Below are 22151 nucleotides of genomic sequence, written 5' to 3'. Positions count from 1 at the left end.
TGCCATGACAGAGTTTTCATTGATCTGTCGTGGTGTGAGTGCACGCCCACTTGCACATGTGATTGTGTGTGTGTGTGTGTGTGTGTGTGTGTGTGTGTGTGTGTGTGTGTGTGTGTGTGTGCGCACGTGTGTACACATGCGCGTGTGTATATGTGCATGCACAATTGTGTGTGCCCAAGCCTGTGCGTGTGTGTGTGTTCGTGGAAAGTATTGTGTTTCGATGTGTGCCTCTGGTGTGGCTTGTTTTTGTTTGCTGGCACTTGAGCACAAGCAGGACTTGTTCCTTAGGTTGGGCAATTAAGGTGTAGATTTGGCTCCTGCTTTGTGTTCTTTTGTGTCATTCTAAACAGTTGTGCAAAATTAAACGATACCCACTATAAACGATACCCACTATACCCACAGTTATTTCGGTTACTTATAAGAATAAAATGGAGTATTGTGTATGCAGTCAGTACAGGTGCATTAGACGAGAAGGAAGTTTACAAAGACTTTGTTGTAGTGTGTGTTTATGTATGGGATGGGGGGGGGTTAGTAAGAACATTACCTGTAGAAAACCAGCAGTAAGGCTTGCTGATAGCCTGATTGTGACCTGACCTGACTGTGTGTATGTGTGTGTGTTTTTGTTTGTGTGTGTTTAGATGTATCACCGGATCAGACATTCAGAGTGCATCTACAGGGTGACAATGGAGAAGCTGTCATACCACAGTATCTGCACATCGGAGGAGTGGAAAACCCTCAGCCAGCTCTCTCTCCCTACCCCAATATACAAAGAGATTGAGCTGTGAGTGGGTGCTGCTCCACACCGCTCACAGCAGCTAGCTAGCTGAAGCAGAGACAGGGGCTTCTCTGCCTGTGCCCAGCTGGGCCACGGGACCCCTGGCCCATTGCTGACCACGGCCAGGAGAGCTCTCCTGGTCGCTATAGATGCGTAATTGTCTTTCCCAGTTGATGCATAGTGATGCTAGCTAGTCGAGGGACAGGACAGGAACACATGGTTGTTCACACACTCGCCTCTCGTTGCTGTGAGCTTCCCTGTGGTTGTGTGTGTGCAGCGGTTCAGTGAAAATTCAGTTCTCATGTTTCATACAGTTGAATAATGAATTGCGGGAAGCACGTTTTAGCCCCACCCCTCAAAAGCTGCAACTTGTCGTGTGTGAAGGAGGGCTAGACTTCTGTGTCAGTTTGCTGTGATTAACATCTTAAAACATTTGGAAACATTGGTCAAGAGATCCACAAGGCTAGACATTCATTATAAATGAAAAAGCAAAACTTATTTTAAACCCTCTGTATTTAACCATTTTATACAGGGACTTTGCCCCACAGAAGCTTGTATTCATGGCATGTAGGCCATTCAGTCTTCATTTGCCTTCACAGGTTCCACTTTGACATCAGCCCCTATGAGGAACTCTGGCCTGCTGTCTTTGTGTACATGGTTCATAATTCATGTGGAAAAAGCAGGTGAGAATGCCACATGCCACTCACCTCCCGAGACCCCTCTGCCAACTTAACGGCAGGTGGAAATGTTTCTTAGAATAATCCCTAAGGACTGTTGAAATTTTGAATGGCCGAATGAATGTTTGTGTGTGTGTGTGTTGTGTGTGTGTGTGTGTGTGTGTGTGTGTGTGTGTGTGTGTGTGTGTGTGTTGTGTTTGTATGTGTGTGTGTGTGTGTGTGTGTGTGTGTGTGTGTGTGTGTGTGTGTGTGAAGTTTTGAGCTGGAGAAACTGTGCCGCTTCACAATGTCGGTGCGGAAGAATTACCGGCGGGTTCCATACCACAACTGGAAGCATGCAGTGACAGTGGCTCACTGCATGTACGCCATTCTGCAGAAAACCTCGGGAATCTTCACCGAGCTGGAGGTCAGCCCATCCGCCTGATTGTCACACTCCCACCCCACCGAAAGCCAGAGGCTTTTTAAGCAGTTTAGAGCAGTTACAGCTGTCTTATAGTCTCATGTTTACCAGTTGTTGTGTCTTTCCCTGTATCCTGTTTCTCTCTTTCCCTCCTCCTTCCCCTGATATATATGTGCATGCAAAACACACACACACACACACAGCGAAAAGGCTTGCTGATAGCGTGCCTGTGCCACGACCTGGACCACCGGGGCTATAGCAACAGCTACCTGCAGAAGTTCGACCACCCATTGGCAGCTCTGTACTCCACCTCCACCATGGAGCAGCACCACTTCTCCCAGACTGTCTCCATCCTGCAGGTAGAGCTCTCGCCATCCGCACCCGCTTCTTCCGACAAACGCAGAGCTGCCCTCCCGGCCATCTGCCGCCTCCTCCCGGCCTCCTTGACCTGGCTCCGCATCGCAACCTCGACGCCTCCCTCAGAGAAAGTGTCCTCTCCTGCATCCCATCATGATAATAGTGTGCAGTGTTTTGCCGTGGCTACTGCGATCATTCAGCCTAACGAAACAACATGGTCGAGGTTTTCTGGGTAGTGTTTATTGCTGAGCAGGATCTTGACCCATGTTTGTTTTGTCAAGGTAACATTAATGGGAAAGGATCAGGGAGGAGCTCGCTCTCTGAGCTATGGGCATCTGGGTGGTTTCGACTGTGATGTGCTCTGGTCCCTGAGGAGGCTGGAGCAGGCAGCGGTTACACACTTGACTCAGCTCGTCAGCTAATTATCGAGCTCATTGCGAAGCCGAATGAGAACAGAAGACTCATCAACAGTCTTGCACCGCCACAATAGAGTAGACCATACAGGTTACATGTAATGCAAAAGAATCCAAAAGAATTGAAGTAAATAGAATTGAAGAAAATAGAATTACCAGATCAATATCATTCATAACCCTCACTTGACGTCAAAGCCTGGTTTGTTTTATGCATTTTTTTCTCCTTTCTATCCATCTTCTTGTTCCATAAACGCTCCATCTTTAAGTGGGGCAGCTGTCGGCTCCTCCCTCTTAGTGGCGACATCCTGTCGGCTTTGCTGCTACCCTCCAGCTTAGCCGGACGCCTCCTAAGCGGAGCTCTTGCTTTTTTATTGATCTCCTTCTTTCCCATAGCTGGAAGGGCACAATATTTTCTCCAACCTGACTTCCAGCGAGTACGAGCAGGTGCTGGAGATCATCCGCAAGGCCATCATCGCCACTGACCTGGCGCTCTACTTCGGCAACCGCAAGCAGCTGGCCGACCTGCTGAGCACGGGCGCGCTGGACCTCAACAACCACGGTCACAGGTCAGAGGTCATCGGGCATCTACTCGGGTCATGCGGCGTAGTATACGCGAGCAAATAGAGGGATGCTACTGACGTCTGGGACACCAGCAAGCAGGGCAAACAGACACGGCTAGGTATATCAGGGTCCATGGTTTAGTCTGATTGGTTGATCATTCACGGCAGGGACCGCGTGATTGGTCTGATGATGACTGCGTGCGATCTATGCTCTGTTACGAAACTTTGGCCCGTCACTCGCCTCACTGCTAATGACATCTACGCGGAGTTCTGGGCCGAGGTGAGTCTTATTCGTGTTACACGTCTTCTTTCAAACCACAGTCCTTCATGTAGGCAGCACCAGTATGGTGCACCAAAAGGCGGATTTAGAAGAACAAGCTGTGTGAGGGCTGGTGGGTTCACCCTGTCATCTCTTCTTCATCAGGGCGATGAGATGAAGAAGATAGGAATGCAGCCCATTCCGATGATGGACAGAGATAAAAGGGACGAAGTTCCTCAGGGGCAGGTAAGACGGCAACTGCCTCCCAGATCTTTCAAGGACAATTTTCTATAGCACACATGTCCATATAGAATATACATATCCATCATTTGCTCCTGAGGTAGAAAACAGAATGTGACAATTATGTTTAATGCTAAATCTGTACTTTACAGTCCATGTCAACCAAATAGGGAAGTCATCCTTATTATTCTATATATAATAACTCATGGCGTATTATGGATGAGGTGGTTACTGTTCAGCTATGCTGCAGGCTGTGCTGTATTCTTACTGTCCTGTGATGTCTCTGTATTCCTAGGTGGGCTTTTACAATGCTGTGGCCATCCCCTGTTACACCACACTGGTAGAGCTGTTCCCCCCCTCTGCTCCTCTTCTTCGAGCCTGCAGGTTAGTTACTTGGTCACTCCACATCTTACCTCCACCTTTCCTCCACCTTAGTTCCAGTCCTCGCTCTACACCGATAGCATAGAAAACGGAACCTAAATCTGTGTTTTCTTTCTAATTCGGTTAATTTTGCTCATCTGGCCAGACCATCAACGTATACAAAGTGAGTCTTATAAATACACTTCCATAGTCCAGGAAATGACTAATTTAGCTAATTAATTTCTCAACTTCTGATGTATTATCATATTTGTTCTTTTCTCTTAGAAAATGTGCTGACCACTCTAGTATCATACATTGTTAATATTTTACAGTATGCTCCCTATCTACTGAAGTGGCTACCTGGACTAAACATAATGTAATAAAGCATGGACTAGCTGGGACACCCATGGAGGACGGGTTCCCTCTGGAGTCTTGGTCCTCCCAAGGTTTCCTCCTTAATTCTGCCCAGGGAGTTTTTCCTTGCCACTGTTGCCTCTGACTTGCTCATCGGGGAATCTGGAGCCGTACATGTGTAGAGCTGCTTTGTCCCAACATGCGTTGTAAAAAGTGCTATATAAATACATTTGATTTTGACTTAATTAATTAGCTGGCTTGCTAGTGAATTAGTTAGACACTGACACCTAGCTTCAAAAAGATTGACTGATGATCTTTTGGTGATCTGTACATTTCCATTCTGTTTTTCACCAGTCCAATTTTCAAACATACTCTGTTAGCTAGACACGGCTATGCGAGGTATCAGTAAAGAATGCTAAAGTAGAGTCTTTTTTTAACTTTTGTTGACCTCTTGTGATACAATAACATGTTTTATTGTTGCAGCTGTTGATTCTGAAATATTATATGCATGTCCACTAAGAGCTGTTCATTTATTTAGATGTTTTCAAAATAGAAAATTTCTATGGACTTTTGATATTCATCTCCCTGTTGAAAAGGATGGAAAATGCCATAGCTGTTTTTTCTATTAGACCCACACACCTTGTGTATGCAGAAGCAATTTCCTTAATTGTATTTGTTTGCAATAACTGCATACAGTTTTACACACTTGCAGTGTGAGAGGAGCATTTAGGGTCTGGAGGGCGGGCATAACAGTGACTCCTCCCACCATGCATGAGCTAGCCCGACGGTTTAGAAATCCTTTGTGCCAGTGACATCCATGCTGCTAACCAGAAACCAGTGCTCAGGTGGGCTGCAACTTTCACACACTCACAGGGCCCGGGTAGCATGATGAGGTCGCTATGATATATATATATATATATATATATATATATATATATATATATATATATATATATATATATATATATATATATGGGGAAAAAACTGGGGGTGGGGGTTCTCCATCCTCCTGTCCAGGGTCGGGGTCAGGGTCATCTGTAAGACGGGGTGGATCTAGGTGGCTAGCCATTCCACTCTGTCCTGCATCCCATGGATGAATCTGAAAAACAGAATAGAATTGTTTGCTTTTTCACAGTGCTTTGATAGAGACAGCTTTAAAATGCTTTATAGGTGCACAGTTAAAGTTTGCAGCCCATCTGTTGGTCAGTTTCTGAGCACAAAACTGCTATAGGCTGGCTGGGAGGTCGAGCACCCACCCAGCAGTGACAGTGACGTGTAAAAATCCGGGCCCCACTGCTGTGCTTCATAAACTTGTACCAGCTCAAAACCACACTTAATGCCATACTGAGAATTTTCAACCACCAAAGAGTACCTGGTGAGCAGTGATCCTGTCAGAAAGTGATTGGTGGATCTAATAAAGTGGCGACTGAGTATGTCTGTGATTGAGCATGAGTGTGCGTGTGTGTGCATGCATGTGTGTGTATGTGTGTGTGTGTGTGTGTGTGTGTGTGTGTGTGTGTGTGTGTGTGTGTGAGTGTGTGTGTGTGTGTGTGTGTGTGTTTGGATGGATGAGTATATACACTAATTATAAAAGTGGCATAATTATATAAGGTGTAAAGGAAGCTGTGTGAAGCTGGGCACACTGTGATTGTGCTTGCAGGGAGAACCTGGGCCAGTGGGAGAGAATAGCGCGAGGGGAAGAGGCGTTGGAGTGGGTCCCCTCTGCCGAGGCCCATCCAAGCCAGGCCGACGCAAGAGAGCCCTCAGAGAGCAGCCCAGTCAAAGTGGACAACTGACCCAGTGCAAGGCATCGGATGCCAAACACAGGCTCAGCCGCACCCTGCCAGAGACACCAAACTTCTTCAGAACAGTCCCACTTCCTGCGGGGACGGGAGGAAGCAGAGAAGCCAGGCAGGACAGGTGATATTCGCCAAGCAACTGAAGGAAAGATTTGAAAAAAAAAGACTAAAAATTAAACATAGAGTTACCTCAACGGGTGACGGAGGTGTAGACTGACCCTGACAACTCCGACAGTCATCAGCCTGGACTCGGGATCCGATCACCTTAAGTTCACTCCATGGGGAAGCACTTTTGGTCAGAGAGAACCTCTTTAGCTTCAAGAGTTTTCCTTATATTGCTTTTTGCTTGTCTTGTCTTTGTTTGTTTGGTTTTTTTTGTTTTGTTTTGTTTTTGGGATTAACTCCCTTTCTTTGTTGTTTTCAAGCAGTTTCTTTTGTGGTATTATATTTGAAGAGGCCTTAAAATCTGAACCTGTAGTTGCAGTCAAAGCTCAAAGATTTGTAACTGTGAGATGGTTCATGTAATCTGAAATGGTACTTTTATTCCTGCTGTGGTCAGAAGAATCATACGCATACCTGCTTGGGAGTTGCTGTTTTAAAACAAGATAGAAGGAGGGTTTAAAGGCGCATGGAGTGAAGCTGACAGCACTACACTGTCGGTCTGTTGGATACGTTCTGTTGATTTGTGCAAAATTGCTTTTCAGTACTTGAATGAAGTAATACAGCCTACTCTATGTGGGGAGAACAGAAAACACACACACACCCTGCAGCGTTACTGCCCAAAGCAAAGAACTGTTGTGACAGAACAAGTCAGAGAATTCTGAACCTTACCAGAGTCACACAAGAGTCACGATGTTCCTCGCCAAAATCTATGACCGTTCCAGCTGATGTATAAATCAGCCCTTCATGCTCTAGTCCTAAGCTTGACCTTGCACAGTCCACTCATTACCAGGGGAACCAGTAATACACCTTCTGCACTCCACATCGCCGCACAGTGGTGTCAGACACATAAAATAACCTATAACAATCTACAACAATCCTGAATAGCAGTAATTACTGATGTTAGTTCAGCAGTTTGATCATGATTAATGATAATATTGTTTCCTAATTGCCCATTTTCCATTGACAACACTCTAAAATAGCATTACTTTTAATGTGATTTAACATTTTACCCAAACTATAAAGGCTATCTAAAGGTACACCTTGAACTATCTTGCTCAATTGTTCTTTCTCACCAGTGTTTTATTTTAGATGCCCCACAAATCAAGGTCCAGCTTACTAATCACGCATCATTTTTAATAGATGTGTTCATGAAATGTTTCAGGAAAAGCTGCTGAAAATAGAATTATAACAGACAAAAAGACCAGGATGAAAGACTTAAAAACAAGTAAAAGTTCACAGAATTCCCAGTTTGAAAACATTTTTGTCTTACATCAAAGAAGCAATAAGTAAAACAAACATTGTTCCTTAAAACCTTGTGAAATGTTAATAGAAGAAGATGGAATTGTAGTAGCCATGGACATTGACTAGTGACATATAACAGTCCTGCATCAACTCGGCGCATCCTGCTTTTCGTTTGTGGCCAAGTTTCAGTGTAGATGTAAATGCTCTCCAGATTCTGTCTGATAAGGTTAGAACACTCAAAACTCTTATCCACAAAGTGGACTCAAGCTAAAAATGTGACAGCATTTCCTTGATGTTTGTAATCAAACTGTTACACTGACACAGAACACAGCGCATTGTCTGTTGCTTCCTGACATTATAAATACTTCCCTCTTCATTTCATAAAATGATATGCCACACCTAGATACTTAAAGAGATCAAGTGATATGGGTGTATTTAGTTCGTATTAGTAGAAAAATACATGAAGATAAATCAGAATGATTACTTCCGTGTAAATTCAGCTCGCGTTAGATTTCAGCCTCTAGGAGGTGCATATCCCAGAGGCATGGTCAGAGTCTTGTTATTCCTAGAAAAACAAGACCCATGTGCAAATGTGACCAATGTGATCCAATAAGGAAGCCTGTTGGGTTCTTGAGGACAAAACTGTCAGACACGGTCTTTGAGCGTGACCTTAAGGACAGCGTCCAGTGGAATGCATCAGCATTTGTCTTTTTTTTTCTGATTTGTCTTTTATTTCTTGTTTTGTTTGGTGGTTTTATTTTTGTCACATGTGCAATTATTTAGGAAAAGGTTTTGAAGACGTAAGCTATGGTGCTATCTTAGGCAGTCATGCACTTTCTGATCCTGCGTGTGTGCATGTGTGCATGTGCATTTGCATACGCGTGTGCGCTAGCTTTGGGCCGATTCCTTACCCCCCAATCCCCCCAACCCCACCCCTAAAAACAAAGACTCAAAAGAGATGAGGAACTACACATCACACACCTCAGTCATAGATCATCCACCAAGTTATTCTCCCCTCATATGCACTATGTTTAGAGACTATTATTATTATAATTATTATTATGGTTGTAATATTATTGCTGTTAATATGTTTCTGTTATATTACTATTATTACTGCAATTATCAATGATTAGTACCATTGTTATTTTCTTAATTAGAATTCAATTTTAAATTAACTTATATTTTTTATACAAAAAGTTAGCATTTGCGTTTTGTACAGAGTAAATTGTGCATCATGAAGAAGCAAACGGTCCTCTAGACCCATTGCATATTGTTGCCCAAGATATATGAGGAATGTGTTGATTGTAAATATAAGAGCAGTAATTTTATTAAATATTTCAGAAAAAAAATGTTGTGTGATATTTACTTTATAAATGTCTTTAAAAGGAAAGTTTATTCACAATCCACAAGCCCCTTTATTTGCTTAATTTAGGGGAATTTAATGTCTGACACCCCCTAGTGGCGTTCAAGTATACTTGACCTATGCTACACGTCTCTTAATCATTATTGCTTCTTTGCTGAATATGTAAATTCAAAGCCCCCAATAATTAACATGTAGTACAGTACAGATTGTGTTTTCAGTGCCTGACAGACTCAGTTAGAAATATATTAAAAGCATTTTTAAGTACTTTTCAAAAAGTGGCCATCAGTGGTAGGAAGAGTTGTCTATTGATTAGGTAAATTATGAAAAATATTGTTTAGAGTACATCTGTTTAATATGTAATTCCCTTTTAAATTATAGCAAAATTTTAGCTTTTACAAGCAAGCTTGGAGCATCTTTTGTACCTCTAGACAGTCACATTGGACTCTAATATTTACTTTAGATGTTTCTAAATGATTTACATAATTTAAAAAGCATTTTTCACTTTTTGACCACATTAGTCCTATTTTTTCTACATTAAATTTGCTGCCAATTAAACTACGCATGGATTACAGTATATGAGTGAACTTACTGTCTGTTATAATCTGACATGTCTAGTGTGATCATATGGTATAGTCTGTTTATCTGTAGCTAAAATAAGGAAAGTTGCAAAAAAGGGCAGAGATTTTTATAAAGCCCTTCAATACCTTCAATGCTACTTTAGCGTACACACCAGTGCAGACACACAAAGATGCAAGGTCTGCAGTCAGTGGCCCAGACCCCAGTAATAATCCAAACTACAAACCCTCCTGTCTAATGCTTAAAGTCCTGAGCCAGCCACACAAGATGGATTGCCCCACCCAACTCAGCAGACATACAGGTCAATGCTTATAAGGTCATGACCTTTTGATTATAATGTTGCTAAAATGTCTGTTGCCATGATGATAAGATGAGAGGTTCTTTCTTTTGTGCAATGGAACAAGAAGTGACAACATGTAAAATCTAACCATTTAGTATGTAAACCTAATTATCTTTGCCACTGCACTTAAAGGAACCCGTACGTAGTGAATTTTTGTGAAAACAACACTTCCTGACACACAACTACCTAAGCAAATGTAGCCTAGAGAAAGAAGCTTGAATAAATAAGTGATTCAAAAAGAATCAATTCGTGGAAAAGAATCATTAGAAAAAATGCTGACTTCATCAGAGAAACGATGATTCAGTAGCTTTAAAGGGGAACTCTACCGCTTTTGCAAAATTACTTCCTCATTCAATGGTTAGGTGTAAACAAAGTAATTAAGAGTGTTTTGGTGTGAAATGTGTGTTTCTAAAGGACTTTAACTAGCTAGTCAGAATTGTTCAGTTGTATAAGTAGGCACCAGACATCCGAACATTTAATTGGTCAAAAAGCCATTTTGCTATTACACAATTTTTACGTATACATTGTTTTATGCCTACATTGTTTTATGGTAAAGGTTTTGCCTAAACTTATTTTTAGAACAAACTATTCCAGTTTACTTCCATGTTTACTCAAACCTTAATTCTTAACTGAGATTAATCAATCAAACGTGCTTTTGTTCCTAGCTTGTAGCCGTAGCCTTTCAATACAGCTAACGCCAGCAAAAGCTTCACTTATTCACTGCAACTTCAGGATTCTTTGTAGTTAGCAACCGAAATGCAAAATTATGTATTTTGTAACCTGGTACAGCACAATTCACCATCACTCTTAATTAACCAAAAAGGCTACTGATGCTCACAGGAGTTTAACTGACATCGTGCGACACGCTCCCTATCCAACCATTTGCGAGGCGTTTTAGAGAAATAGTACCCTAAGAAAAGTGTTTTTTCGAATTTAGCGCTATTTTACCATTACAGATATGCAGGTTCACTGGTCATTTTGAATAACAGTCAAAATGTTTATAATGTACATATCATGTCTGGTTCCTAATGCAACTATCGTGGCCAATCCCGACACTAGGTTTATCCAGAATGGCGCATTTCACTCCAAACTACTCATGATGACTGACGAATTTTTGCTAAATCAGTGGAGTTGCCCTTTAACAGTTTGTAGCCATTGATGTCTTAGTTTATTGACGTGCCCCAAAGGAAAAAAAAATAACATTAGCTTAACATAAGCAAAAAAATAAAAAATAAAAACAAACAAGGGAAATTTTATCCTACTACCGGATAAGATATTAAATAAGAGTGATCTAAATATTTTCTATCCAGTGATGCAGCTAATAAACTTATAGAAAGTGATAACAAATATTAACAAATTTACGCCTATTGCTTTGACTCATTGGTTCTCCCTCTTGTTGTGACAGGAGATAACAGTTCATGCAGCTCTTTCAAAACAGCCCCAGAATGTAGGAGAACGTTTCCTTCATTTCAGATAAGACATTAACGGAGGTGTAAATATAATAGGTACTTTTCTGACAATACACAACAGACTACTGCTACTGACAAGCTGTTTGAGAAGCATATGTGGTTTAGGCAATGGTAATTATTTATACTCTGTTGTATTCTAGTTCTAATTATTATAGCACACAATAGTATAAAAAAGTGGTAATACATAATTGGGTAATGGGAATATGTTTGTTCATTTGCATTTAGACGACGCAGTCGAGTCGCCATTAGAGTGTTGAAACCTTTCTCACGTGATGTAGAAGTGACCGGGAACAGGGCGGACGTTTAGTGGGACGCTCTGCCTTAGCAACCTGCGTTAGAAACGTCCCCTTCAGCAGACCTGTCTGACGGGTGTTACATTGAACGGATCACACACAGTAAGGTACTTTGGTTATCCCACTTTAATGAATTAAAAAATAAAGCAATACGAATGTCTAATTTTCTAGTGTTAGTTAAATTACTACAAACTAACCCCAATGTAACACGGGCTACTGTAGGCTAATTGTATAATAGCCTACTGGCAAACAGAGTGGGTTACTTTGCGTTACACAATGCGGTCATACTTTGCATGAAACTTTTCTTTGAAATGCACTGCACAGGTTTGGGCCGTCAGAGCATGGAAATTGCGAAATTTGCATTGGAACTGAGCATCTACGACATGGGCCTGCACATTTCTAGGTTAACTGGAACGTTAGAAAGAATCGGGTTTTTTATGCTGCATTTTAATTTTTTCAAAGATTATTTGAACAGACATCATTCCTTTAGATTTTAGGTAATCTCACTGTTCAGAATCACTGTCATTGACTAACTATGAGCCAAATTTCGAGAGTGAAATGCCTGACATTTTAACATTCGAATGTTCTTTTTTTCTCTTTTTTTCAGTGCAGCCTGAGGCATGCCCCTATCAGGAAGGCAAAGGTTGAGCTCTTTTGACCTCCGGCGCGAGCAGAAGGAATTCCTGCTGGGTGTGGAGAGTGCGCACAGAGCTGACATCCAGACCTACAGCTCAGGGCACCTGGGTCCCAGCTGCTTCTCTCCCCAGCTGCTGTTGTCCCGGCCCGTCAAGCCCATCTGGGAAGGGTCCAAGGGCCCATGCAAGCCGTCACCACCCTCTTGTCTCCGGGAAAGGAAGATGACAGAAGTTCACGTGGAAGAGATGACGGACGCCTTGTATAGCTTCACCATGTCCACAACGCTACAGGAGCCACAAACTCAAGCAGGGGCCAGGGGGCCAGTGGGGGGCCACCCATCGAAGGCCACGGAGCTGGCGCAGCAGCAGACAAGGGCGGCCCCGGATGCGATGGAGCTCTTTCCGGTGAAGCCAGGTCCATCCGGCATGGAGACGGAGCAGAGACCCTTGGCCACGCCCAGCCGGAGAGACGAACTGCGGCTGAGGCGGCTCTTCGACAGGCAGGTCCTGAGGACGCGGGACCTGGCGGCCAGGAAGAGCACGAGCGTCGAGGAGCCTGCCAGGAGGCACGAGCGCAGGCTCCAGCAGGTAAGCACGTCCTGCTGCCTCTGCAGTTGGGGTGGGATTCGCTTAGCCTGGGAACAACCCTCCTGCGTCTCATGAGCTTTCGCAGTACTCCGCTCCTCAGATTCAGTCTGACATCACCCTAGCCGGAACATATCACTCAGGCCAAACACCAAACATGGTGTTTTGATGATATATGGAGGCTGGTTTCGCTGATGATGGCAACTAAACACAAAAACACAGGAAAGTCCAAGAAAGAAAATATACAAATGGTCAAAGACCTTGATCCTGATGTAAATGCTACATACATATGCACAAACAGTTTACTGTGAGGTGGGACGCCTGACTAAATACAGGGGGCAGTACAAGGTGGAAGTTTGTGAGATTCAAAATTATTAGTACCAGGCTTAAACTGCACTGCAAAACAAATCAAGGCCTTTTTAAACCTTTTTAAAGCCTTTTTTTGGCTGTTGCTGGTGGGGGGGGTGTTTGTTTTTGGTTTTTTTTTTATTCATTTTGATTAGATAAATGTGCAGCAAGCCATCATATTCGTTAACTATACAAGTGTAGGTTTCAGTCCTGGCCAAATGGCTGTGGCTCAGTGCACAAAGGAAGCAGAAAGGTGCTGATGTAAACTTGCCGCTGAGGACGCTGTTTGTGCGTATGTGTCAGGAGCTGAGTCGTCTCGCCGCCCACAGGGGCCCTGTCAGCGAACGCCTTTCCGCCTTCAGCCGCGTCTTCAGTGACGTCTGTGACGACACACCCGCTTTCTCCGGAGCCCTCCGAGAGATCAAGGTGAGAAACTGTGAGACGCTGTTAACACCCCACACGGTGCCTAGCCACTGATAAGCAGGTCTCGCCAAGCAGACTCGTACCCTCATACCAAGCTTCATTGTCGGTTGTATGTCCCTTGAATCATTTAAACCAATAGCGACGGCTTTAAGTAGTACTGCTTATGTAAGTGATGATGCTGCCAGTTGATCTTTTAGCTACCAAACCAGTAATACGTGAAAGTTCTTAACTTCAGAACGTAAATTTAGCATTAATATAGGCAACTGCTCTGAGTTATTTTCCCTTCTATTCAGACAGAGTATGAGTTGTACCTGGACTCAGTTCTCTCCAACCAGTCATCCCTCCACGATATGGTGAGGGCCTTGCATTTCATATTCTGAATCTCGAAGGAACATTTGTAAATAAGGAGTTTGATCAGTTTAATTTACCAGGAATTTTCTGCCGTGAAAGGCATTTTTTGATATTGCAGTAGAAGATGGCTTTAGATAATAATACAAGACTGTGGCCAAAGACAATAAACACATTATGTGTGACAGCAAATGCAAAAGCTTGTTATGGAAGCTTCTGGGCAGTTCATATTAAGGCCTTTAGACACTTAGTTTTGTGAAATAGGCAAAAACACATGGAGTTTAAACTCTGGTTTCATTTTTCTTACCAAAGACTTGTATTTTCCATATTATGTACAGAATATTCATAATGTAGTTGCATGGCAGCTCTATATAAAATAGAAAACCTTTCAAAATAGGTTTTTCATTTTTATAATGAATCAATTGTGTGTGTGTGTGTGTGTGTGTGTGTGTGTGTGTGTGTGTGTGTGCTCACACGTGCATGTGTGCGTTTAGTCTGCTTTTGATCCCCTTAAAGACTTCCTAAAAACAACTAAGTTAGACGAAGCAACACAGCAAGTGTGCTCACTGGAGGAGAAGGCCAGGGCAGCTCTGCAGGAAAATGACAGGTATCATTTAAGGATTCTTTTCATACCGAAATTACATGGGAGAATCTCCCATGTTGCTCAGAGTGTTTATATGAAAAACACTTCTTTTCCATCCAGAGTCAGAACAGAGTATGAAGAAGCTCAAGCCAGAACCTTGGAAAGCCAAACAGAAGAAAGGTACAAAGCTCTAGGAGTTCTCCAACTCACCAGCTGCTCCAACTAAACAGGAGCTTGAGGAAGCTCAAAGTCTTTGAGGGCTTTCACCACATACACCATGCTGACGCCTCACGGAGTCTTTTCAAGCCACTCCAATTTCAGACTCTGATATTAAAATCAATATTTCCTCGACATGTATCATGCAGAATCGGTGTGTGACATATCTGGGGTGTTTGGCTTGTTGCTTCTTCCAACATGACAACACAAAAGCACACAGTAACAGAAGAGCACAGATTATGCAACCAGTTGCAACCAGTTTTACCGTTAATTCAGCGTCACTGGTTCGTGTGAACACATCACTATATTAATATTTTTCATTTGTGGAACTGGCTGGTAAGTTATTTTGTGCTTCAGTATGGCCTGGTGTCATGAAAAAATTAATCCATTATCTGTGCCAGAAAAAAACTTCAGCAGATCATATTTACAACCAAAATGTTAATTTCAGGATTTTTTGTTAAATTAACAGTATTCTATGTCGCTTCACAGAAGTGTCATTTGTTAGTGAAGCTGGTTAAGAGTAATGAATGACCCCAACTAGAGAAATTGGCTGTGAATGCCACAATATCATATTAACAACACGAAATTAACTACTTAAGTTTCCCTTTTTGTGAACACCCCGTGATCTTTATGATTTATTTTCTTTTAGTTTTGCTTGTTGAATATGATTTATTGTTGAATGCAATACCTATGCAGCCCAGCAGGGGCCAGCAGTCGCTGGGAATCGCCGCTCTCGAGTGATTTTTATACCAGAACTCTGAACTAAACGAGAACTTTGTATAGAACTTTACTTTCGAATCCATGAGTGCGTTTTTCCTTATGAATCAGGGTGTTGTCCTACCAGTAACCCCCAAAAGGTAAAACATTTCAATTCCAGGTAAAGCTAAATTCAAGGATACGTTTGTAAATAAGACACCGGGAATTTGTCAATTTGTCAAAATGAAATGCTAGTTTTTGATGTTGTAACAGCAGAAATGTACAGAAAACAATCACAAAAGACTCTGGCATTTTATATGTTTGACAATGGAAGCAAAACTGATTACATGTCAAATTTTATTAAATTACTTAGAAGGTGATATTTTAATTTGATGTCCATGAGCAATACCATTCCCATCCGGTAGGTGGTCACTGGTATGGGAACCACTTCTCTGGAGTTGAGATTATATATATTTTGGAATTACTGTAGAACTTTTTATTAGAGCTTTACATTCAAAACTAAATGTGCTTATTTTTATGAGTCAGGAGGTCAGAAGGCCCTCATCTTGGCCAGTCCGGCCTCACGGCCGTTGATGTAGAGAACCCAGATCTGAACCAGAATGAGGCCACCATCTCCTCAGTCGCTCAGCTGGAGCCCATGAGACATCAGGTGTGGAGAGTCTGGAAGGAGGTGCAGGAGCTGCAGAAGGAGATCAGAGAGACGATGGTGTCCACGGTAACTACCAACGCTATGGAAGGGTGCATCAGGGACACAAAGGTGCCGCCCCTTTTTTTGCATTCAACACCCCAGCAGAGTATAATGTTATATTCTGTTCAGTATGAACAGAGTTCATGGCTAATGGTGCATGGTGTAAGATTAAATGCAGAAGTGTCTGTTTCTGTGTCCAGGCAGAAATCATGCGTCTCATAGCCTCAAATGAGCATCTCAGGAGTGCCAACAAGGCAAGATATACAAAACATCCTATTTTAAGCTTGATCTAAGCTACTCTGTCAATATGTATAAATAATAGACATTGTCAATTCCATATCAAACTCATAAGGAGTTCTGATTTAATTTTCAACTGTTAACCAGAAATGTGAGTCATGTGGATCAAAGTGTATCGGTTCGTTCTTTTGAAGGCTCTTGAACAAAACATCTTGACAGTGATGAACAGAGCAAAAGTCAGCGAGGAGACGAAAGTGTATGTATCATCTTAGTGGACTTTTACTGTCATCTTCATACATCCCAGGAAAGACCACAGAACACTGTTGCTCTTTTTCAGGCAGGCTTCACAGAAGATATGGAGCATGCTGAATGGAGACCATTAGACTAATCCATTAATAAAGTCTACAGCCTTCTGAACTCGTCTCAGTGTTCCGTTCTCTTACCGTCTGCTGGTAAAAATGTTTTAGTGACTGTGTGGATATTTATGGTTACCAGACAACCCATTTATATTTATATTACATTTATATTTACATTTATGGCATTTAACAGACTCTTTTATCCAGAGCGACTTACAAAAGTTCTCATTTAAGGGCACCCCCAACAACCCCCTTGTAGGCTGTCTTGTCACTTGCATCTCTCTCTCACTCTCTCTCTGTCTCTGTCTCTCTCTCGTTCATCTCCTCTTGTCTATCCAGCCAGACTTCTGGCCTAGGGACCTTATTTTGGGGGGGGATTTATCCAGTGATCTCTCATCCATTCCCCAGTCGTGGGACCTGGTCCCCTCAACAGGTTTTCTAATCAGCTACAGTGTCATTAAGTCACACATAAACAGCATCTGAAACAGTGTCTGAGTCAAACAGGGTTGCACACAGATGTGACACACATCATTTGTTGACCACAGTGTGAGAGGACAGGCAGCACTTTCTGACTGTGATGCGTGCAGCTCACTGCTAAATTGTATTGTTTACTATCTCTGTGCCTGCCTTTTAAGTTACATATTATATGTTTTCTGTACACTGGAAAATAGAATGTGACGAGTTGTGTAGGATACATCCCTACTGTGGCAGAGGGTACAAAGTTGTCTTCAGTAGAAGATAAAGCCTATCAGTACTGAATGACCTGACCAGCAGGGGGTGGGGGGGTGGGGGTGTGAAGAGCTCTGACTAATGCCCTATGCAGCTGTGGATGTACTTGTTGATCTTCAACTTTACTGGAGCTGATAAATCTGCCCTTTGGCCGTCTCCTGGGTTTGCTAGTTTATGCACTTCATATATTTAACCACTAGGTGTACGCCCAAGATTTGGCAATACACTGCAGTAATCCAACCCATGGAATTTGTATGATCTTATAATAACATCCATACAACATGGTCCTTTAAAACTCTTCCAGTCCAGGTTATTTTTACATCACACCTCAACTCTGTTTCAAAAAATCATTATAAATATGTTTTTCAGTTGAGCTAAACGGATTTGTTGTGGTTTGCTTCAGAATGCTTGTACCAAGTGTTGAGCTGTGAAATGGAGATGATAGGATTAAGTTGTTCCCCAGAAAAATGCAAAGTATTCTCAGCGAAAAGCAGGAAGGTCAGAGAAGTGCCGAGTGGATTGAAAGGAGGCGTGTGGCCCTCTGGCACCCGCTCTTTCTCTCCCGCCCTCAACTGTGCCCTTTGACCTTAGCCCCAGCCCGTGCCTCGCTGTCTACTTGATCCAATCAGGGGTCAAAGTCCCATCCACGAAACACTATCACCAGCAGGCTGTTCGTGCAGCTCGGCATGACTCCTTTCACTCCACCGACGCGCTTTCCTCAGGACGTGCTTCCACCCACGCGGCTACACACCAACGCCATGACGTTTGCCCACTGTGCACTCCTGCTGCTCTTCTGCCTGTCCACAGGCCTGGTTGCCATGCTGATCCCATCAGCCTCTGCCCAGGATGTGCCTGCTGACTCCGAGTCTGCGGGCCCTGACGAGCCACACGCCGAGCCCCCAGCTGAGGCTCAGACCCAGGAGGACGAGACGGACTGGGGGTTTGGGTCCATCAGGGACAGCTTCCAGGCAGTCAACAATTACTTCGACTCTGTGGTGGAGCTCATGGGGGGCCGCAACGGTGTGTGCCAGTACCGCTGCAGATACGGTAAGGACCACGGCACCTCGTTTAGTCCTATATCCACAATATATCTCACACCCTCCATTCCTCCTAAAAAAGCAGCATTACAAATGGCTGAAATAAAAATTGTACTATTCTACTATTCTTGCGATACTCTTGGCAAGTCAGAGTAAGTTCTGATGTTGGCATACAGTTTCTATGAGCAGTATAGATTTGCTTTCCATGGATCTCACTTCTCTCGCACCCTTAACACACATCATGCTGAGAAATCTGGGCCTTTGAGGCACATTATGGTAAAGTATCATCTTGATTTAATCAGCGTTCTGTCCGTTCATTCCATTAGTACTGGATGGCCACTGTTAACTAAAAGGTTTACTTGAATAGAATGAACAGGGTAGCATAACAAAGTAGAGTGGTATGGTTTCATATGGACAAAGTTCAACCATTGCTGATAGATTTTCATTCACTGCACTACTTTGTATCCAACTGGGAATAGAGATACTTTGCTTATACATCTTTGCTTATCCAGTCTGATTGATACGTGCAATAGAGTGCACAGATCTAATCTTGCGTGTGCTACTACAAGAGACAGACTGCTGTTTACAACCCCACATGCCACTACAAAGTTTATCAGTCATTTTCATGGAGAACTTAAATGTAGAAGTCTATACAAGTGCTTTGCTCCTGATTTTGTGTAACCCTGGCATGCCATTGACTGTCTGTCAGGCAAAGCACCCCAGGCTCGCCCCAGCTATCAGATGCCTGAGCCCAACGGCTGCACTTCCTCGCTGCTCGGTTTCCAGGTACCAGACAGTGTATGTGTCTCTTCATCCACCACTAACACAGGCTAATACTTGGCATCCTTCCATTTTCACTGTAGAGTACTGTGTAGAGTACTGTAGGGCAGTGGTAGCTCAGTGGTTAAGGTACTTGACTAGTAATCAGAAGGTTGCCAGTTTAAGCCCCACTGCTGCCAAGTAACCACTGTTGGGCCCCTAGGCAAGACCCTTAACCCTCCAAATTGTACTCAGTCATAATTGTAAGTCATTTTGAATAAAAGTGTCAGCTAAATGCCATAAATGTAGAGTACGCCATCTTTTGCTCCTTTTCTTTTGTTTTCAATAACAACATACTGAAGATTAAAGTTTTAATTGTGTTTTAGCTATTGTCACAAATATTTACACATGTACACACGTTCTCCCTATGTACTTTTGGCTAAATAAAAAAGTCAAATCACTATTTATTCAAAACCTCTTACTTACCTCTTACTTACCTCTTACTTTTTTACTGGTTATGAACTTTTTAAAACTTAAATATAGCATTGATAAAATATAGCACAGAAATAGTGGAACCTTAGAGAATAAATGAAAATTGACCTTGAATTTGAAGGAAATAGATACTCCTTGGTGAAGTCCTGTGACTTTAACCTTGACTGTTTTAACCCCTTATACTCTGTGGACCTGCCAGTGTCTCCAGTCTCCTTCATGATGGAAACCTTTCTAAGTTTCACTGTAGTTACTGAGCAATTCACTTTTGATTAACAAAAGCAATTAACTACCTAACCGATTAGCTATGTAATAAGTCTGGAGTTTGAGATGATGAAAACTGACATGTACTAATTCTATGTAACGTTCCACAACAGTTGGACATGGGCATCCCTGCCATGACCAAGTGCTGTAACCAGCTGGACATATGCTATGACACCTGTGGCTCCAACAAGTATCGCTGTGACACCAAGTTCCGCTGGTGCCTCCACAGCATCTGCGGCGACCTCAAGAAGAGCCTGGGCTTTGTGTCAAAGGTTGAAGGTAAGGAGTGTTCTGATGTGTGCACCCACCACTCACCCATGCACTCAAGACATGATAGGAGTGCCCTAGTCTCCATGATAGGAGTGCCCTAGTCTCCATGATAGGAGTGCCCTAGTCTCCATGATAGGAGTGCCCTAGTCTCCATGATAGGAGTGCCCTAGTCTCCATGATAGGAGTGCCCTAGTCTCCATGATAGGAGTGCCCTAGTCTCCATGATAGGAGTGCCCTAGTCTCCATGATAGGAGTGCCCTAGTCTCCATGATAGGAGTGCCCTAGTCTCCATGATTGGTGTGTCCTAGTCTCCATGATAGGAGTGCCCTAGTCTCCATGATAGGTGTGTCCTAGTCTGGAGCATAGGGATCTCCTAGTCTCCATGATGTGTGTCCTAGTCTGGAGCATAGGGATCTCCTAGTCTCCATGATGTGTCCTAGTCTGGAGCATAGGGATCTCCTAGTCTCCATGATAGGTGTGTCCTAGTCTGGAGCATAGGGATCTCCTAGTCTCCATGATAGGTGTGTCCTAGTCTGGAGCATAGGGATCTCCTAGTCTCCATGATGTGTGTCCTAGTCTGGAGCATAGGGATCTCCTAGTCTCCATGATGTGTCCTAGTCTGGAGCATAGGGATCTCCTAGTCTCCATGATAGGTGTGTCCTAGTCTGGAGCATAGGGATCTCCTAGTCTCCATGATAGGTGTGTCCTAGTCTGGAGCATAGGGATCTCCTAGTCTCCATGATAGGTGTGTCCTAGTCTGGAGCATAGGGATCTCCTAGTCTCCATGATAGGTGTGTCCTAGTCTGGAGCATAGGGATCTCCTAGTCTCCATGATGTGTGTCCTAGTCTGGAGCATAGGGATCTCCTAGTCTCCAGGCGTTTGCGATAACATACTCTATTAGTGTAGCATCAATGATAGAGAGCCCATTTTTATATTATGTGTTATGCCATTCCATTTTACTGCACTCTGAGATGTTGTGCTATCTGAACACAAGAGCTTATCTGTGCTTTCCTCTTACTTTCGCTTATGCTGACGTTCACTTTGCTTCTTGCTTATCGTAACTGGCGTGAAAAGTAACTTGGAATGATGGAATCATGTAATGAATATTATCTTGGCTTTTTAGCACAGGACAAATTGTGACTCCTCCCTTTCTCTCTCCCTGTCAGCTTGTGAGATGTTTGCAGACACCATGTACAACACCGTGTGGACCCTGGGCTGCAGGCCCTTCATGAACAGCCAGAGGGCAGCATGCATCTGTGAGGGAGAAGAGAAGGATGAGCTGTGAGAAGGATGAGCTCCCGCCAACCACGGTGACACAACGCCGCCAAACACCCTCAGAGTCGACTGGCAAGGGCTTGGTGGACAGTGGAGAATCAGTTTTCAAACCGGTGCCTTCTTTTAGGAATTAAGACCGAAGTGCTCAAATCCCAGAGTTCTTACTCATGGTTCTACTCCATGGTATGTAGTTACAAGGTTTACCTATAGGATATAGGATATCTATAGGTATGTCATGGTTCTGTGGGAAGAGGGTATTTCTGTTGTACTCCTACTGAGCTCCTGTTTTTATGTGTCTGTTCCTAGCCAAATTCACACTGACTGGAGGAACCCGTCACTGTGCAATTTTTAGTGTGCCACATAAAAATATAAGAGACTAATATTTTGGTCTCAGCCAGATTTATTTTTCAAATGAGTAGGCAAATGACTCCGAAACCAGCTTTCTAAGGTGGAATAAATGCTCTGGAGCGATTCCTAGAGCAAAGGGCAACTGTGGTTGAAGATCTCATTTAAACCTGTGTCAGTTCTCTCAACTGTGTGTGCTATAAACTT

At 43.1% G+C, this 22151-nt stretch overlaps 3 protein-coding genes across 5 annotated transcripts in view; all 3 read left to right on the top strand.

The window, feature by feature from the left end:
* The window catches only part of pde10a (phosphodiesterase 10A), a 48055-nt gene extending 39119 nt beyond the window's left edge, over positions 1 to 8936 (top strand). The window contains 10 exon segments of the mRNA XM_027023007.2: positions 639 to 781; positions 1375 to 1458; positions 1708 to 1858; positions 2056 to 2211; positions 3016 to 3188; positions 3351 to 3462; positions 3607 to 3687; positions 3977 to 4065; positions 6056 to 6170; positions 6172 to 8936. Coding sequence (XP_026878808.1) covers positions 639 to 781; positions 1375 to 1458; positions 1708 to 1858; positions 2056 to 2211; positions 3016 to 3188; positions 3351 to 3462; positions 3607 to 3687; positions 3977 to 4065; positions 6056 to 6170; positions 6172 to 6411 — 1344 coding nt within the window. The 3' untranslated portion in view covers positions 6412 to 8936.
* Positions 8937 to 11661: 2725 nt separating this feature from the next.
* LOC113585917 (uncharacterized protein C6orf118) lies at positions 11662 to 16831 on the top strand. 3 transcript variants are annotated; one of them, XM_027023716.2, is made up of 10 exons: positions 11662 to 11746; positions 12247 to 12862; positions 13511 to 13633; positions 13924 to 13983; positions 14473 to 14585; positions 14682 to 14741; positions 16020 to 16251; positions 16383 to 16436; positions 16614 to 16675; positions 16761 to 16831. In XM_027023716.2, the coding sequence occupies exons 2-10, from the start codon at positions 12260 to 12262 to the stop codon at positions 16786 to 16788; spliced, it is 1335 nt and encodes a 444-aa protein (XP_026879517.2). In that variant the 5' UTR covers positions 11662 to 11746; positions 12247 to 12259; the 3' UTR covers positions 16789 to 16831. The 3 variants fall into 3 exon arrangements, with proteins under 3 accessions (XP_026879517.2, XP_026879507.2, XP_035387659.1); XM_027023706.2 differs by having other exon boundaries at positions 16757 to 16825; XM_035531766.1 differs by having other exon boundaries at positions 11683 to 11746; positions 12252 to 12862; positions 16757 to 16825.
* Positions 16832 to 18185: 1354 nt separating this feature from the next.
* pla2g12b (phospholipase A2, group XIIB) lies at positions 18186 to 22132 on the top strand. Its single transcript, XM_027023656.1, has 4 exons — positions 18186 to 18551; positions 19251 to 19339; positions 20167 to 20332; positions 21491 to 22132. The coding sequence occupies exons 1-4, from the start codon at positions 18191 to 18193 to the stop codon at positions 21607 to 21609; spliced, it is 735 nt and encodes a 244-aa protein (XP_026879457.1). The 5' UTR covers positions 18186 to 18190; the 3' UTR covers positions 21610 to 22132.
* Positions 22133 to 22151: the final 19 nt, after the last annotated feature.

The sequence above is a fragment of the Electrophorus electricus genome, chromosome 11 (genome assembly GCF_013358815.1).
Source record: "Electrophorus electricus isolate fEleEle1 chromosome 11, fEleEle1.pri, whole genome shotgun sequence".
Classification (NCBI taxonomy): domain Eukaryota; kingdom Metazoa; phylum Chordata; class Actinopteri; order Gymnotiformes; family Gymnotidae; genus Electrophorus; species Electrophorus electricus.
Note: the sequence above shows the minus strand (reverse complement) of the source record. Positions and strands in the feature narration are given on the sequence as shown.